At 37.8% G+C, this 18463-nt stretch overlaps 1 protein-coding gene across 3 annotated transcripts; it reads left to right on the top strand.

The window, feature by feature from the left end:
* The first annotated feature begins 910 nt into the window (after positions 1-910).
* ccdc138 (coiled-coil domain containing 138) lies at positions 911-18463 on the top strand. Of its 3 annotated transcripts, XM_026145508.2 has the most exons (15): positions 918-1260; positions 1645-1684; positions 2461-2563; positions 2661-2749; positions 2879-3042; positions 3205-3342; positions 3528-3647; positions 3995-4072; positions 4289-4408; positions 4927-5055; positions 5207-5323; positions 7034-7211; positions 10400-10573; positions 16541-16679; positions 17910-18463. In XM_026145508.2, exons 1-15 carry the CDS (start codon positions 1180-1182, stop codon positions 18034-18036), a joined length of 1797 nt encoding a protein of 598 aa, XP_026001293.2. In that variant the 5' UTR covers positions 918-1179; the 3' UTR covers positions 18037-18463. The 3 variants fall into 3 exon arrangements, with proteins under 3 accessions (XP_080146755.1, XP_026001293.2, XP_080146756.1); XM_080290629.1 differs by lacking the exon at positions 2661-2749 and having other exon boundaries at positions 911-1260; XM_080290630.1 differs by lacking the exon at positions 2661-2749 and having other exon boundaries at positions 932-1282.

Genomic DNA, 18463 nt, shown 5'->3' with positions numbered 1-18463 from the left:
AGTTGCTCAGTCTGACGTTGTGCACTGATTTGACAAGCTTAAAGACTGATGGTGTCTATTGTCTTTGATGAAGCACTGACACTTAGTGGCTGATTGGTGTAACTACACTGTAACTGAGCCGGTAAGATTTCATCCATCAGTCGCAGAGATCTCACCTCAGGCAATCCAAAACTGAATCTAGATGAAACGTACACTGTATAAAATTTAGCTTTTTAAGCCAAATATTGCGATTTAAAGGCAAGTAATAAGAGAGGAGTTATGTCAAATGTACTTGATTTTTGAAGGGCTTTAGAGGATTGACTTATACACGATTACACTAAATTGCTGAATTAAAACAACTTTGATAAGCTTTGTTGATTTTTTTTTTTAAAAGCTACTGAAAAAATTGTGCTTTACTGTTTGCATTAGCCTAAAACTAGTGAACACAGAAAGGGTGGATCAAATGACTACACACTGCTGGAGAAATTAGAGTCACTGATGACTATGCTAATCATACATTCATCCTCCGCACCTGCTGTCACTTATAGTCCTGTACTTCTCTCTTTTTATTTGGAGCAATATTCTTCTTCTTCTTCTCTCGACTGGTCCCTTTAGAGATCACCACAGAGGATTATTTGCCTCCATTTTACCCTATTCCTAGCATGCCCCTCTGTTTCACCAACCCTCTGCATGTCCTCAGCACTACATCCATGCGACTCCTCATAGGTCTTCCTTTTGTCCTCTCCACTCCTCCCTGCCTGCACTCTCTCCTTCACCTGCTTGGATGACCCCAGGTATTTAAACTCATCCACCTTCACTGCCTCTGCTCCTTGCAGCTGTTATACCTGTCTGCATATTGATTACATTTAAAAGCCACTAGCTGGCGCCATTGTCCCCCACTAAACAGCGCTGGTGGCGTTGAAGAAAATGCATCACGTGATTAATCATCCGCCAAATTTTGGATGGTGCTTTAAAGTTAGCGAACACGGTTGGTTAAGGAAGTTTTCCAACATGCCACCAGTAATGTCGAATATGTTACGACTTTACAGAATACCAGCTCAGAAAAAGTACCTTTATCCATGATATGAAGAGGTTTTAATTCGAAAGTTTTAACCGGAAGTTGGTTTTATTTTTTATTTTACGTAAACTCGTGGGATAAAAGTGAAGAGGAGGAAGATTCTAATCACAGTAATAGTAGCTATGAACCAACATTTCAAGGATGCCGACTTGAATAACACAGTGGAAAAGCCTGGGCAGCAATATTTGGAGAGGAGGAAGCAGGTTTGACAATTTGAAGTACACAGTTAAGTTTTGTGGTGCAGTATCTTGGAAACGCTACCCTGTGCAAAAGTTGCCTGTCCATTCTTCTGTTTGTTCTCCGACCGACGTTTACCAAGCTTGTTTACATAGTTACTACTGGTTAAATGTACGTTAACCTACGCGTTTAAATCATTAATATCTGGTCTCCCATCCCTGTATCTAAATTCATAAGAAACAGACTAGGTTAACGTGTAGCTAGTTGAACACCGAGCCTCTGTATTTCTGGTTTACCAGCTGTGTATGTAGGCTTCGTGTAAGAGTAGTCGCCACGTTATTTGACAAATAGTTATATGACATTTTGTCTTTTTGCACCTATGTTCTAAAACATGTTGCACTGTCTTTAAGGTTCTACCTCCAAAGGGAACTACCACAGGAACCAGTGATGGTAAGTGTAGTCTGGGTGTCACATGCCCTTTTGGGTTCCAACAGATCTTTAAGCGTTATATATTTATTAAATATTGCACGTCACACCACATTTGTCTTCACTGGTTAACATGATATTATTGAATTATAGCTTTTTTTCTATTTTAAAAATGGTGAAAAGCTTAAAAACAAGCCCCAAATGCTACTGTTGACACAGTGGGTTGCAATGTTCTGTACATAACAAAATGCAAAAGTTCAGAGAGTCTTGGGGAAATTACATTGTTGTTTTTGTTTTCTTGTTTTTGTTTTTTAAGTGAAACAAAGTATATAGAGCTACTGCAGCTGGTAGCCCAGCTTTCTTTAAAAGAAATTTCAAGCGCAATTGTCCCATTGCAAAAAATTTTGTGTTTTGAAAAACATTGAACTGGTCTAAGCAAATTACTGAAACTCTAAAACAGGAGTGGGCGGTTGATTTTCCCAAGGGTCACATGGGAAACTGGCACTGCTCTGGAGGCATTCATGGGAAAGCTTATAAAGAGCTAAAATTCATATTTAGCAGAATTGAGTTCAGCTCGTTAGTGCGGCCGCCTACAACAATCTCATGTGGGCCCTTGAGAATACAAATTGCCAATTGCTGATATAAAATCTCACTGAGAGCTAGTTTTTCCATTTTGGACACATTTCTAAAGTTAGACCACATATTGCACTTGCCACATCACATGTACGGACAGTGCTACACAAATTAAAGAAATTATTGAATGACTAGAATTATTATTTTTAATATTTTTTTTTTTTTAGACTTTGCACAAAGACTTGTTTTGACTGGTGGGTCCAAAGAGTTGAAATGCTACAACAGAGCTTTGCATGAACTGTTCAAAGCAGTCGCCAATCATCCTGAGCAGTAAGTGATCAGTAACACCATGGAAGTGTTTGCATGTTAATGATGACTTCTTTGAGCAAAACCTGTATGTGGTTGTGTTTGGTTTAATTTGGCACAGTTGTAGTTTGCATGGCAGCAATGAGGACCTGAGTGCAGACTCCACAGTAGTCCCACTTCAGGAGTCTCAGGTGCTGTTTACAGAAATGGGTATGTGTGTTTCACAGGTAGTAGTCCACTTTGTTGCCAAGGCAAATGTTTTCTGCTTCACTCAGAAGCTGAAATTATATCCTAAGTTGATTTAAAGTTTTCTTTTAATAACTTGATACTCTTGTCCAGATGTGACCTTGCCTTCCTATCTGGATGGTAGCTCTGGGTCCCAGGAAGCTGAGAGTGACAGAGAGCTGCAGTGGGATTTCCAGTTTCCCAACTCATGTGACTCATCTTCCTTTGCACTAGTCAAGATTTACCATGAAATGATGACCATACACAAACAGCTAAAGGTTTACACATATTTCTTCCTCTCATAATAGAATAAATAAAGCTCTATGTCCAGAATTGCTCAATCAATTAAAATGAAGAAACCTTACAAACATGGCATGTTAGGTATTTCAGTTTTTGTTGTGCTGAAGCTGTAGACTCAGCATGCATTTGTGTGTTCACAGGCAGAGCGACAAAATCAGCAGCAGCGGGAGAGAGAATTGCATGAGAGAGAAAGGAGGCTAAAACGGCAAGAAGAGGCTTTGCTGAAGCTGGCTGGGATGAAAGAGATGGTCCACAGTCGCATTGTGACTATAGAGGAGGTTTGACACGAATAAAACATCATATTACATTAAAAAGAAGGGACGTGTTCTTCACCACACATAGTTCCCTTTCCTTCCACCTTCTACATAACCATCCATGCACTTACAGGTCATGGATTATTCCATAAGGTGTCACTGCTATCTTCATTTTGTGTGAATGTTCAGTTATGTGTGCATATCACCAGAAACACCAGCATGAACTGAGCCGGCTGCAGGACCTTCTTCGAGAGAGAAACAAAGAAAACAAGAGGCTTAAAAGCAATTTCGAGACAATCAAGGAGCTCAATGATAACATGAAGAAGCAGGTTGGAATTGGTTGCATTTGTAAAATTTCTAATCTAGGTCTGAACATTTCATAAGCATGATTATTTCCAACTTTTGAATGTCATATTCAAAATGAAGATGATGGCATCTTCAAAATTACCATTCAAATGTTCCCAAAAATGAAGTTAAAGTTTTCTTACCAAGCCAGTAGCTTGTTGATCCAGAGGAGGGCGCTACAACATAAGATATCTGGAAGTTCACTAATACGACAGTGTATTAGGATTGCTTTGTCTACACTTGTTTTGTTGATCTAAGTGCTTTTGGGGAATTTATATTGCAACAGCGCACTGATAGTCATTGTCTTTTTTTTCTTTTTTCAAATCAACAGTTGAATGAGATCGGTGAACGAAATAAGAGGCTGGAGAGCCAATCCAAGAGGGTGCAGGCTCGGCTTGAAAATCTTCAGGTAACAACAAATATATCAGTGCAGAAAAGGCCGTTCCTTCATGTTTTATATGAAAAGCCTTAAAGTTGTGACATTTAGTCTCACAATCAGTTTTCAGCATCTAAATAATGAGAGTTGAATAAAGGAGGCCATTCTGATATCTGTTATCTTTAGTAAATAGACAAAACAGATATTGACATTTACTTTTTTTGGCTTTTTTTTTATTATTATTTTAAGAGGAAATATGAGCACAATTTAGCAACAAGAAGCTGCAACAAAGGGAGTATTAAGAGTACCGAGTGTTTTAAGCCATGCAACAAGGAGAAAGCAACAGCTTCTGGAAAACCCAACAACAAGGTACTTCATCTACTCAGAGTGTGTCTCTGTGTGTGTGCGTGCGTCTCTGTGTGTGGGAGTGGGACCGGGGGGGTTGTTTGTTTAACAGTTAAATGTACTACCAATCAGCAGGATTTACAGATTTCCTCTAATTACAGCCATGTTACTTAATCTATCGTTAATGTGTTTAGTGAAAAACGCTGCATGTGGTTTAGTGTGGTTAGACAAACACTAACACTGCTCTTTACATATACCCGGAAAGGAAATGGTACAACAGCCCTTCTCCACAAACCACACGCATACTTCCAACTGACATGATAAATCATAGTTTGTGATTATGTTAAGTTATCATCACTGCTATTGATGAAGATAGATATACGGAGTTGGATACAGTTATATCCCTGCTGAGAAAGCTGGTTTTGTCAAACTTTTATTGCTTTATTTTCTTTTTTAACACTTTTTCTTTGCATTATATTTGAGCTGGGAGAGGTCTAATAAACACAGCAACTGTAACTTATTTTTCACCCTTCTTCCTTCAGGGCAGCGTAACTCCCTCTCCACTGAAGCTCATATCCTTTCTGCTGGAGTGGGTGCTTGATGTAACAGAAAACAAAGTGGAAGGTGTAGGCCGGTGTTCAGAGGTTCTGCTCAGCGAAAGATTCCTCAAGGTGGTGTGCTCAATGCAGCTTTGCTCTGATCTTTGCATTTCTTCCCGGCTCTATTCCAACACACACAGTTGGTGTCACAACAACAAAAAAGCAGGAGATGATGAGACACGGACAGAGTTTGATTAGACATAACTTATCTTGGGTTTCTTAGGTGCTCCCGTTATTAGCAGACCAGCTTCATCACACTCCTTTGTCAGAACCTAAGCTCCTCCTCAACCTGCTTCGCCTCATTTACTCTGCTTTGAGACACTTGGACAACAGCAGGCAGGTAAAGATAATATTATTTCTGTGAGCAAGCTGTGTTTTTAGAGCAGGTAATTTTTAGATGCACCAAGGAACTTACTGTATTATATTATGGACATGTGGAGCATGACATTTTTACCGGAATTCAGCTAAAAATAATAATAATTAAACCTTTGGCCATGCATGATATTTATTAGGAAATGTTCTTGTTGGGTTGTTGAAAGAAATGTTACGCTATGACTATTTAAGCTCTGGCTGAGATCATTATAAACAAAGTCTAACACAGTCACTATTCTTTTTCATGAAAATTTTAAGCGTGTGTTCACTGTGAGCAAACAAGCCAGTGCTGAAAAAACGATGCCAAGACAGTGACCTTCAGGGGGGATGGTTTGTTTTTCTGCAAGAAAGACAAAATGGGCTGCATCTTGTTTATATGATCTGCCACTGTTTAAAAACTAAATCTCCCGCATAGCTGCCTGAAAGGACATTAATCTAAGTAACAGCCGCTTTATTCCTAAAACATTGCTTCTGGACACTTTTCAGCAGCAGTGTTATTCCTGTTACTAGATAAGCTTTGCTTTTAGAAAGTAAGAACACAGCAGGGTGAGATTACAATCTATAACAAGATGCAGGTAATTCTGTGGCCTGGCTCATTCATATTTCATCAGCCTTTATAAAGCTGAGTGTTATTCTGCTAGCAGAAAGCTGCTGGACCTCATTTCAAAACATGAGGCTGGCTCTAAAGTTGACACAGTTTTTCCCTCCCCACACATCAGAGGTACACATCGACTTCAAGCGGGGGATATCCACTTTATCGCTACATCTCCCTTCACACTAAGGAAGGCTTTCTTGTTTGGTAGTCCTGTCGAGTTTCATCTTGTGTTTACATGAGATGCTTGGTTTTCTGAAGTCCCCTGCCTGTATGTGTGTCAGACAGAGTCTAGACATTTGAGCAGGCTGTCGCCGTTTTTGTGGCTCTGATAAGGGTGTGTGTCCTTCTCCTTATCTGGCCACAAGCCCCTCAAGAGTCCTAGATAACAAACATTGTATATCAGCAATTGCTATCTGAATGTGAGACATTATTAAACCGTGGCCCAATCCCATTTGCAGACTTGGACTGCAATTTTCATGCTCGTATGAAGTCCTTACCAGCTGCCAGTCATCTGGCCTCAGTCCCAGCTATGAGCTTGGGTTCAGCCTACACCAACTGTCCTTATCCACTTACTTTCTACCGTGTCCAATCTTCCAGCCTTAAGTCCTTGTCACTAGTCCTGCTACAGGGAGCTTGGGCCCGTTAAACCACTTGCTTCCTTATTGCTAAATAACGTGTTCCCTTTATATGATGAATACCAACTGGCTTTGAGCCAAAACACATAGATGGAGAAACAGAGATGACTTTAAGATGAGGGTTCTTGGTGAACCAGTGGAGACCTTGGGGAAAGGGAAAGACCACCAGCTCTTCAGCTTTCAAAATACATAAATCTTGGATAGTAGCTGTAGTTTACTGTGCTGATTTATTAGATCCATCAGTTATGGAAAAGTTGCAGAAGAAGCCTGCTGGCTCCCTGTCAGGCTGACCTTGTATTTTATACACTAGCATTTGATGAAGATCATTGTAGGCATGTAATTTCTGTTTTGACAGTTATATAACAAAAGTGAATGATTGCAGGCACAGTTGCTAATATTGCGCAATGGCCAGAGCATCTGAGTGTGTGTTTCTGTATATTTTGCCTAGCATGTAGCACCATCTGCTACTCTGCAATGGATAGGAGAGGAAGTGTCAAAGCCTGCAGAAGATTCAGATCACCCTATGAAATGCTCTGAAGCAGCTGGAAGTTGGCCCCTTTACCGAAGCCCTTGTCCTCATACACGGATCCTTTCTGTCCTCATTATCTTCAGCACCATCACACAAGGTATTAATGAAAACACGTGTATATATATGTATGTGTGTATATGTGTATATGTGTATATGTGTATGTATGTGTATATGTGTATGTATGTGTATGTATGTGTATATGTATGTGTATATATATGTATGTATGTGTATATATATGTATGTATGTGCAGTGAGCACAGGACCCAATACAGAAAGTCAGGCCCTCAGGCTACTCTAATGAAGTCTGTTTCCGATTGTTTGGTCAAAAATATTCACACTAGTGGCCTGCTGGAGATTTTTTAGGGCTCTGGCAGTGCTCATCATGTCCCTCCTTCCTCAGAGGAGCAGATACCATTCTTGCGGATGAGTTAAGTATCTTTTACAGCCCTATGTAGCTCTCCTAGAGTAACTGCCTTTCTCCTGGAGTCTCCTCCATGCTCTTGAGACTGTGCTGGAAGCAACAGTGAATCTTCTGGCAATAGGGACATATTGATGTGCCATCCTAGAAGGAGTTGCACTATCTGTGCAACTTCATCATGCTACCAATAGTGAGACTAACCCTAGCCAAATGCAAAACTAATGAGAAAATACATTAAAAAGATGGTTGGGGAAAAAAGGCAGAGGCCTCCACCTGTAAAACCATTACTGTTTTGCCCAATTATTGTGTCTCTAGTGCAGGGGTGGGCAATTCCAGGCCCCGAGGGCCGGTGTCCCTGCAGGTTTTAGATGTGTCCTTGAACCAACACAGCTGATTTAAATGGCTAAATTAGCTCCCAACATGTCCTGAAGTTCTCCAGAGGCCTGGTAATGAACTAATCATGTGATTCAGGTGTGTTGACCTAAGGTGAGATCTAAAACCTGCAGGACACCGGCCCTCGAGGCCTGGAATTGCCCAACCCTGCTCTAGTGCATCTGCTGTTAATGCCATTAACACCGAAGCAGGTGAGACTGATTAACAACCCCGCTCTGCTACTTAAATGACCAGATCAATATTCTGGAAGTATAACTGACTTGATGCTATGCTCTGATTTAAAACATGGGACCATACTTTGAAATAAATGCAGAGATTAAATAATGGACATGTTTGGTAGACTGCATTCACTGTCATGATTAGAAGTACCAAAGACATGATATTTATTATCATCAATTACCTTAACAACATATAATACTGTCTTTGAGTTGACTTCCTTTGCAAAAATTGTGTTGTATTGTAAAGCAGTACTGCAGTCTAAAGCATTGTTAGGCACACCAGTTGTTATCCATTGCCATTCAGAGGTAGCCAGCCCTGAAGTTTCCTTTTAGAAGCAAGTGTCAGCACTCAGCAGCTATGTCATTAACAATGCTGGACAGTTATTTTGAATGTTATTTTTAAACAAAGATGAATGGAGAGCGATAACTTTAACTGACTGGTCACTAGGATATAAAATCTGCATATATAGAATCAGTGGTCACATTTAATTTTCCAAGGAAATGAATGATACAAAAAATACATAAAACTTTGACATTTTTGGTCCTAAATGAGGTTTAAAAGCTTTTTTTCTTTCAAGTTATACTTCTACTACATATGCATCACTAACAGCTCAGTTCCGAGTGCAGACACGGTTAGCGTCTCAGCCCATCAGAGCTCAGAGAAATAAGTGTGACAATTTTCGCAACCAGTAAAATAAGAAAGAGAAAAAAATATAAGTAACTACTGTCTTTTCTGAGATAATTAGAAGATATGCCTGGCTCTATATAGTTGAACCTGGGTCAGGGTTTGGTGTCTGAGTGCAGACTTAAATATTAAACTGCTGGATGGGTTTACACGATTTCTGTTTGTTCCTAAACAAAGCTTAACTAAGACAGTAGGATGGTAAACATTTCTTGCTAAACGTTAGGATATTGGCATCATGTTACACTAACATGTTATTCTTCCATCCACAGTTTATATATTGACAGTGAGTGATAGTTTTGGATCTAAACTCTCGGCTGGGTTTGATAAGGAAAATCCTGAGATCACAGAGCTGCTAGCATTGCTTTAGGTTCTTGGCCCTCTTCCGTTACGTGCAAATATTTTAAAGAGGCAAGGAGCTCTTTGCCCTTCCACACTATAAATCTTGGTTGGCTCTCTGAGTTCAGCCCACAAACCTGACAAATCCTGACATATTTTATGAAACTCTTTTCTAAAATGACCTTCCGTCTGCTCGAGGGCTCCCTCAGCACATCAGTGCAGACTGTTTTCTGTCAATCTGCCTACCAGGTTTAGTTTTTTTTTTTTTTTCCTTGTGGATTGTTGAGGAGCCAAATTGACTGTAAGAAAGAGATATTTCTTCTCCTTTGCTAATTGCTCATTTTTATATATACCAAACTCAGGCACTTAAACTAACAAAGCTTGGCCTTTATCATATGTCAGGTAAAATATGAAGCTTTTGGAAATCTGAAAATAACTTTGTCAGAGGACTGTAGCCATTACATCCAAAGTACAGTGGAAAGTTGTGAGTTAAGTGGGAGAAGATAGGAAACAGCTGGTGAATGAGTACTTTCCATGTGTAATGCATCTAATGCAAAGGGATACACTAAGAAAGGTCTCTGCCTCAGTGAGTAACCTCAAATAAGTAATCATACAGTTAGAACCATAAGTATTTGGACAAATACAGAATTTTTATGTTTTTGTACAACAATGGATTTTATAACAGCAAAGATGTGATTGAAGTGCATTTTGTAGCTGTTCACTGGACCTCTCTGTATGAGGCTCAATACAATATCCCAAGACTTATAAACATTTGCATGTTGTTTTGTTTTCTTTTAATTAACTTTACAGTTTGTACAAGCTGTTTTTATGTATGTATAATTCTCAGCAAGAACAAAAAACAATGAAAATGGTGGGGGCTAGGCTACCGAGAGGTCTCCGAGCTTGAAATGAACACGTGGAAACCTTCAAACAAAATTCAATGAGATCTTCCACTGTTACCCTTTTAACATGATAAACATGTATGTATGTATGTAAATATATTAAAAATCGTTAGTAATACCATTAAATATAATTGTTATTATTATTTTTAAAATTATTGGGGGAAAAAAATTAAAATAACAAAAACAGCTACTTTAAATGTAAAAAACAAAACAAAACAACATATTATTTTTATATATTTTAAGACTATAATTTCAACTGAAAGAAATGTGTCATTTTCATCTAGACACCTGGAGTGTTTTTGACTGTTTCTACTTTACTCTTGTCATTTGCAGCTGATGTGCTGTCCCAGGCACTTGAAAGTCTCTATATAGAACTGATGAATGAGGAGAATCGAGGGCTGTTCATCCACTATGGAGGAGTGCAGAGGCTGCTTTCAGTGCTTCAGGGGAGTCGCACAGGGCTCAACATGCCTATAGACATTCTGATGAAACTCAGTGAGGAGTCCTGTAAGTAGGCTTGTTTTGTGGTAAACACTTTTAGATAAATGGTTATGGCGTGTTTTTTTTTTTTTGTTTTTTTTTTGTTTTTTTTCCCCTTTCCCAATGCAGCTCAGAGCAAAGACAGGCTTACAGTAAAAGGCTTTGGCTTCCATTGTAATTTTATTTTTCCTATTTTTAGTGAATATAATGTGGTGACTCACAGTTTCTGCAGCGTCCTTCTGGTACATTTAACCTAAAAGGGTCAATGCTGATCAGTTCATGAATGTTGATACGTGTGCCTGCTGAGTAGCAGTAGTAGTAGTAGATTTGCATTGAGTAGCAAGACGTTTTGCATGCCAAATGTTTTTGGGCATGGTAGTAACCCCAAGTTGCTCTCTGATGCATCCATCAGAGTATGAATATGTGTGAATGTTAGATAGAAAGCACTTGGGTAGAAAAAGCATAGAAATAAAGTGCTTGTATGAATGGATGAATGAGGCAAGTTTATATAGAGCACTTTGAGTTCTCAGAGTTAAAAAGCACTGTATGAGAACCAGTCCATTTACCATTCAGTCACTGGTATCACACACCCTAGGAAATAATTAAAAAGTGGGAATTTCAGTTCAGTTCAGTTCATTTTTATTTCAAACATTTCAAACATGTGCCTTCACAATCATTACAAAATATCATTCCATTATTTGTTTGAAAAGGAGTAGGCTGAAGTATTTACTTATTTGTCCCTACCCCCTCAAGTTTTACCTCTCATTCATTTAATTTTTTTTGTCTTAAATTAAACAAACAACATATGAAACATATGAAGTAAAACAAAACATAACATACATAAATCAAAACAAGAAATTAGCAAGCCCCACCACAGTATAGTTTCTTTCATATGAAAAATACAGAATGTGTATATTTGCAGATACACAAGTTATGGAAAAACAACAAAACAAAACAAAAAAAACAAAAAAGAACCGCAACACCATTTCCAGCAACATTACCGTCCTGGGTTAACCCCGTTTTCTTCATTCTTATACTTATTTAAAATTAGGTTTTTATATTTTACTTTAAACTGTTTTATGTTTTGACTGTCTTTTATTTCTTCTGTTAGACTGTTCCATAATTTAACTCCTGCAATTGAGATAGACATAGTTCTTAAAGTTGTTCTAGCACTTTGTATTTTTAAATTCCATCTCCCTCTTAAGTTATACCCACCTTCTCTTTCTATGAACAATTTACAGATTTCTTTGGGAAGCAGTTTATTTCTTACTTTATACATTATCTGCGCTGTTTTAAGCTTCACCAAGTCTTGGAATTTGATAGCTTGCATTTTGACAAAGAGTGCATTTGTATGGTCCCTGTACCCTACATTATTTATTAATCTAATGGCCCTTTTCTGTATTGTAGTTATTGTTTGTGTGTTACTTTTGTATGTGTTTCCCCAGACCTCTACACAGTAGCTCATATATGGCAGTAGTAAAGCACAGTATAAAATGTGCAGTGCTTTCTGATCCAACATATGCTTTGCTTTCCCCAGGACGGCAATGCCCCGTGCCAATTTCCCCCGAACATAAGTAATGTGTGGCTTCCAACAGAGCTTGTGGTCAATGATCACCCCAAGAAATTTTATTGCATTTACTCTTTCTAAATATACATTGTCAACACATATTTCTACTTTGATGTTTTTCTTTTGGTTTCCGAACAACATAAATTTGGTTTTATCTAGATTCAATGATAATTTATTTATATCAAACCACTTCTTTAATATCGTTAATTCCTGTGTGATCATTTCCAAAACCTGTGGCAACTCCACACCTGAACACAGTATATTTGTGTCATCTGCAAATATTACAAACTTTAAAATCTCCGATACTCTGCAGATATCATTTAAGTACATAATAAACATTTTTGGACCCAGTACTGAACCTTGAGGTACTCCACAAGCTATATCCATCAAATTAGATTTATATTCATTTATTTGTACATATTGTTGCCTATTCCCTACATAGCTTTTTAACCATTCCAAAACCACTCCCCTAAACCCGTACTTTTCCAGTTTTTTTAATAGAATTTCATGATTAACAGTATCAAACGCCTTCTTTAGATCTAAGAAAACTCAGAGCGCATACCTCTTATTATCCATACATTCCGTTATCTTTTCCATTAAATCTATCAGTGCCAAAGCTGTTGATCTGTTGTTTCTGAACCCATACTGACTATCTGTCATTAATTCATATTTTTCCACAAAACTGTCAAATCTTTTTATGAAGAGGTTTTTGATACATGAATACTATCTGTTAATGTGAATAACTGTAGTCTATTTATTTAAATGATTGTACCTTACACTACAGTGATAACAAAAACAATTTCACGATTGAAAACATTTTTAAATCTAAGATACTTGGTATTTGCACAATGTTAGAAGATATTAAAATCTATTGATGCTCTGTTATCTGACAGTTTAATGCTGTTTGAGGTGGTCCTTGATTTGTTTGGGGTGTTGTTTTTGTTTTTCTTAATCCAGAATAGTTTCTTTAAAGGTATCAGCAATTATATTTTAAAAGAACATTCACAAGGGAAGCAAGGGGCAGCAACATGAAACCATAGACCGTCACTGGCATTCACCAACTCCAAGCAATGACAAGCAAAATAACCACAGACAAACCCAAAGTGAGCATGTTCTGAGTGAAACTTTTCTGAACTTCAAGGTGAAACTTTAAAGTAACTACTAATCATAGTGAGGGCGACTGTTGATTGAAATGTTACAGGGTGGTAAAGACATTAGAGAGTTACCTAGGCAACTGGACCTTGGAATGTCCAGGACCAATAATTATCTACAAACCAATGCCCAGTGAAAGAATGACTTCCTGTATGGACATCCCATAATAATGGTAAACAATTAATTATTTAACAAAGACTGAGTGCTTAAAAAGCAATAATACAAGTCTTTTTTTTTTCTCTCTCTAATCCACACAGAGTCAAAAGTGTGTGTATATATACTGGCTCAATCTTTTAAGGCCTTTTAACATCTCAATAGTGATCATGATGGACTATAACTGGTAGTTTCTCTTTACCAGCTTTACTAATTGATTGACCAATAGATTTACACAAGTTGGGAAGGGCACTTGAAGCCATTTCTAAACAATTGAATATGAGTTGTTTAGATGTGTCACCAATTTGCCAAGGTCTTGGAGAGAACACCTAAATTTTTACCCTTAGATGAGGCTCAGGAACAACCAAGGCTCAAGCTTGGAAGGAATTGGAAACTGTTGGAACACCAGTGCCCCTGTCCACAGTAAAGTTGGTTTTATATTGGACTTGAGAGGGTATTGGCCAACAAAGAAGGCACTAAAGACCTCAGTAAATATCAGGCTTTCAAAAAGCACTGTACCAGCTGTCAAGCATGGTGGTGGTGGTATCATGCTCTGTGGCTGTTGTGTGGTCAGTGGTACTGGTACATTTTAGGAAGTGGGTGAAATCATGAAAATTAGGGCTACATCCGAATTCTTCAACTTCTTCTGAACTCAGCAGCTACACATTTAAAACTGGACGTGTCTCGGTATTCCAACATGACAATGATCGCAAACACACATCAAAATTGGTTTTGGAATGGATAAAGCATGCACATTTTCAGCTGCTGGAAAGCTCCATTGTCAACCGTGTTGAAAATTTATGGATTATGCTTTAAAGCAGAGTCTGTCCCAGTAAAACGATCCAATTAAATGTCCAAAAAGTCCAAAAAGAGTGGTCAGGGGTCCTGATGGACAATTAACGAAATGCTAGTAGGGGTTGAAAGACTCAAATTACCATGAAATTCATGTCCAAGATGAGTGTATGTAAACCTCTGACCACAACTGTTTTTCATATAGAAAGTGCTTTTTCCTATTACTATTATAGGATGAGTTTTCTAAAAGTGTACAATTTGTTCATTACAGTTGGAGGAAACAACACAGGAAGCTTGTGTATAAAACATGTTTCGAGATGGTAGTAGTTGGTCTTTTCTGTTCCCAAAGGCTTTAAGCAAAAAAAAAAAAAAAAAGAAGTGATGCAACACATTGGTAAAGAAGTCCCTCTCCTGACTTTTCTAAAAAGGTTATTTTAATTCAATTTAAAATAAGCACATTTATGTTTTCACCATTTCCAATAAAATGTAGAGTTCATTTTTTAAAACATATTGCATTCTCTTTTATTTAGATTCTGCTGACTTCTTTGAAAACAACTTTTTAAATGGATGGTTCAAGTTTTATCCAGCTTATGAGCCAATTTTAAAACTGTATAATTCATATTGCCTAAAAACTGGTTTTGATTGACAAAGCTGCTGTGATTACTTTGCTAGCCCTGATTTATAGACTGCTTTGAATATCACAATTTTCTTTGAGTTAAAACAGCCCTCCTGGTGTATCACTCCATATATTCCCCACATAAAAACCACATGTGAAAAATTACGTTGTTTTTTTTTTGTTTTTTTCTGAACTTAGATCAATCATAACTAGTGGTCAGGCAATAGATCTGGAAATTGTGGTCATAAAACCTTGGACCCCTACCACTTTCTGTCTTACTTATTGGAAGACAAAAGAGTAGATGGAGGTGGACAAGGTTAAGATACCAGCTGCAGTGTGTTTTCATGGAAGGGTGAGTTCAGCAGGGTTATGAGCCGTATCATTTAAACTGCTGCATACTAATAAACAGCAGGACCATATGCCAGAGGCGACTGGGGACTGAGGTCTGTGTGTTTGTATGTGTGTGCAGATATTTGTGTGTTTCAAGGGGATTGTAAGCCTTGCGAGACTTGCTAATTATTCTGTTTTACAAGCAGTAATGAGGGGAGATGGAAAAGGGCTGAGGAAGAGGGGGAAAGGTTTACACCTTAAGGTTAGCAATAAAAAAATTTTTTAAAAAATGTAAAAAGGTCCATTTATACACAAATGTACCAAACATCTGTGGTCAAATCGCCTCTTCTTGTACAGAGGTAGTCACATTCCCTACCAGTAACTCAATCTTTTCAACTATTAACCCAGCATAGCTTTAAATAACAGGACCTTGGGGAGTTTTGGTGATAACACTGTTTATTCTACATTTGATTTGACTATATTAAAAATAATTGTCTTATTGAAACATATAATTAGTTGGAGCCTTGTACCTTCTGCTTCACTGGTGGATTATGTTTGTCTGTGTGGGCCATGTTTAAGCTTACATTAAAAGTCTGGAGTTAAAGGCAGTTTAAAAATGCTTAAATTTGAAATTTGTCAAATGTACCTATAAGCTGTAAAATGAATACCAGTAGTATTCATTTTACCATAGTTATCCATAGTGATTTTGAGGGTAAGATATTGTTGGAAAAAGACTGACCAATCCATGTTTCCCTTCTTATCTTTGTCATATTATCTTTCTATCTGTCTGATCCTTTCTTATCTAAGCCCGGTGCTATTCTTCCCCATCCATCTTCCGCTGTGATTTGATGCCAGTGGCGCTGCTTCACCAGCCAAAAAAAGTCCCTCTGTTGCTCAGATTGTATTCCCTCGCTGCATGTGTGTTTTAACAAACAGCTACTTTTTCAAGGAGCGGGAATGTGACTTTTAGCAGAAACAAATGTTTGTTTACTCGAAATCGTCTTCATTTTAAGGTCAACGTTTGCTGTTATTAATTTAAGAGATCTACAGCTCCCATCTGTGAGCACTGGTGTTTTTGTCCTTTGTTTCATCTCCCTGTGTGAGTTTGTGTATGTTTGAGGTTTGAGGTCAAAGTTAAAAGTTAAAAGTGACAATATGGAAATACAATGTTCTAAGAGACACTCTGACCAGCATATGTGTTCCTGTTTTTCTGTGTTATTCATGGTTTGTTGGTGTGTTCGTGTAGTTTTCTTGCTGGCAAAATTAAGCTGATAATTCCCATCTCTTTAGAAGTTTTGACATTGAATAAAATGTGTTGCAGATCATCAGAATTGATTGCCTTGATAATATCCTGTTCTCTTTGCTTTTGTTGTTGTGCTCATAGGCTACTTAAATTCCTTTCTGGATGCATGTAGCTGTGAAGAGTTTTTCCAAACATCCTTCTTGCTTCTTAAAAACCCTCATCTGGACCTCCCATCTTTGGAGAAGTTCTCCATCCTTCTGCAGAAGCTCTCCAACATCAGGTAGACACAGTGATGTCCATATTAAACATGGAAGCATTTCTCTGGGCGTGGCTAAAAACTACCTGCCTGCTTGGATTCATGTGTTTACGTTTGACTTCATGAATAGAAATATTTAATAGCCAATCAGCATTTGAATAGAAGATTTAGTGGAAGTGAACATGTTTTGCAACATTTATTTTGTGGATTGTCACGACTTACTCCAGGAATACACGAGATTTGTCTTTGCATTTTCAACATGGATTTGTTCATCCTTTGCACAGCTTCAGGTCACAGCTTTTTGTTTTTACCCTGGATATTGGATGCTCTTTCACTCTTTTTCAGTCCAGTCCTAATACTGCACCATTTTTTAGAGGAATGTTTTCTTTTATTTATTGGGTTGGAGATCAGTAGCAAAAGTTTTATGGAGTCTTTCATAAAATTTCTCATTTCAAAATTCGAAATGTTTGGTTCAAATCATCATGAGTCTGTATGAAGTAGGTTGGGAGGAAGGTATAACAGCTTTGTCATGGTTTGGGGTTGCATTTTAGCTTGTGATCCCAAATACACTGCCAGTGTACTAAAAGTACACCTCAATAGAAAGTGACACAATCAAACACTGTCAGTTATGCACTGGCCTCTTCAGAGCCCAGACCGCAACATTATTGAAGTGGTGTGGGATCATTTTGACAGAGAATGGAACAAAATGCCGCCAACATCCAAAGAAGAGCTTTGATTGTGCTTCAAGAAGCGCATTTAATGTTGGAGAACTATTACCGAAGATAACTGAAAGAAATTACAACAAAGCTTGGCTATAAAAGCTCAGGCTGTGTCGAATAATACATTTGGTCATAACAAATATTGATTTTTAAGCTTGTTAGAATGTTGTAAACGCTAAATTTGCTTCTTAGACCCTGTTTTCATGTACATTTACAGGTTTTATTAAATCGCTTTCAGCTCCCATTTTCCTTAAAAGATATAAAGAAATGAGGGGTGGGCGCAAGACCTTTTCACATTACTAGATTTTAAGGGATATGTTTGCTAGCATTTAGCATATTAGCAGTCTAATCAAACAACCTAAACAATGTCCCAAAACGTCTTATGTTGTGCCATGGAGCACTAATTTGTATTTTTGATATGCAACATTGGAGGCTAGAGACATAATGTGAAATTTGAAACAGCACAGTAATGGACTTTGTTCACAGCAGGTAGAGACAAACACTTTGTTTTTCATTTTCTTTCAACTTTTTCCAGGAAGAACCATCATCTGTTTGAACTTTCCTCCCTGCATCTCCAAATAGAAGAGCTGCATCACAAAACCAAAAACACACACGCTTTCCTCTGCCTGAACCTTAGATCGATCCTCCACAACATTAAATAATACAATTCTCATCGTGTTGGTCTGCAGAAACTTATTCAAGATGACATCCCTTCTCCTTCACTATTTCAACACTTTCCCTGGATTCTGTTTGGGTTTTTTTCTTCTTTTTGAAAGATTTGCTTAAACTTCAAAAGTACATGAAAACAGCAGCTCCACCCTGGTTTACCTCAGATTATAACTGGAGACATGCTTTCTTTATTAGTAATACAATGAAGTGTTTGTATTTTATTTGTCATAAGCACTTTGATTTAAAGCTGTGTATGTTTTAAGTCTCTGACCCATATTTTTTGTTTTCCAAAATGCAAATTGTTCTTTTTTTGGAGATCATAAACCCATTTTTCCATATAAAAGTGAGTGTCACTCTTGCCAAGAGAGGTTGTGACTGTAAAATGGTTTAATGGCAATAAACAAAAAGAACTGAAGCATA

This window comes from Astatotilapia calliptera, chromosome 16 (genome assembly GCF_964374335.1).
Source record: "Astatotilapia calliptera chromosome 16, fAstCal68.1, whole genome shotgun sequence".
NCBI classification, from domain to species: Eukaryota; Metazoa; Chordata; class Actinopteri; order Cichliformes; family Cichlidae; genus Astatotilapia; species Astatotilapia calliptera.
The sequence above is the reverse complement of the archived record's forward strand: the minus strand, read 5'-3'. Positions and strand labels throughout refer to the sequence as shown.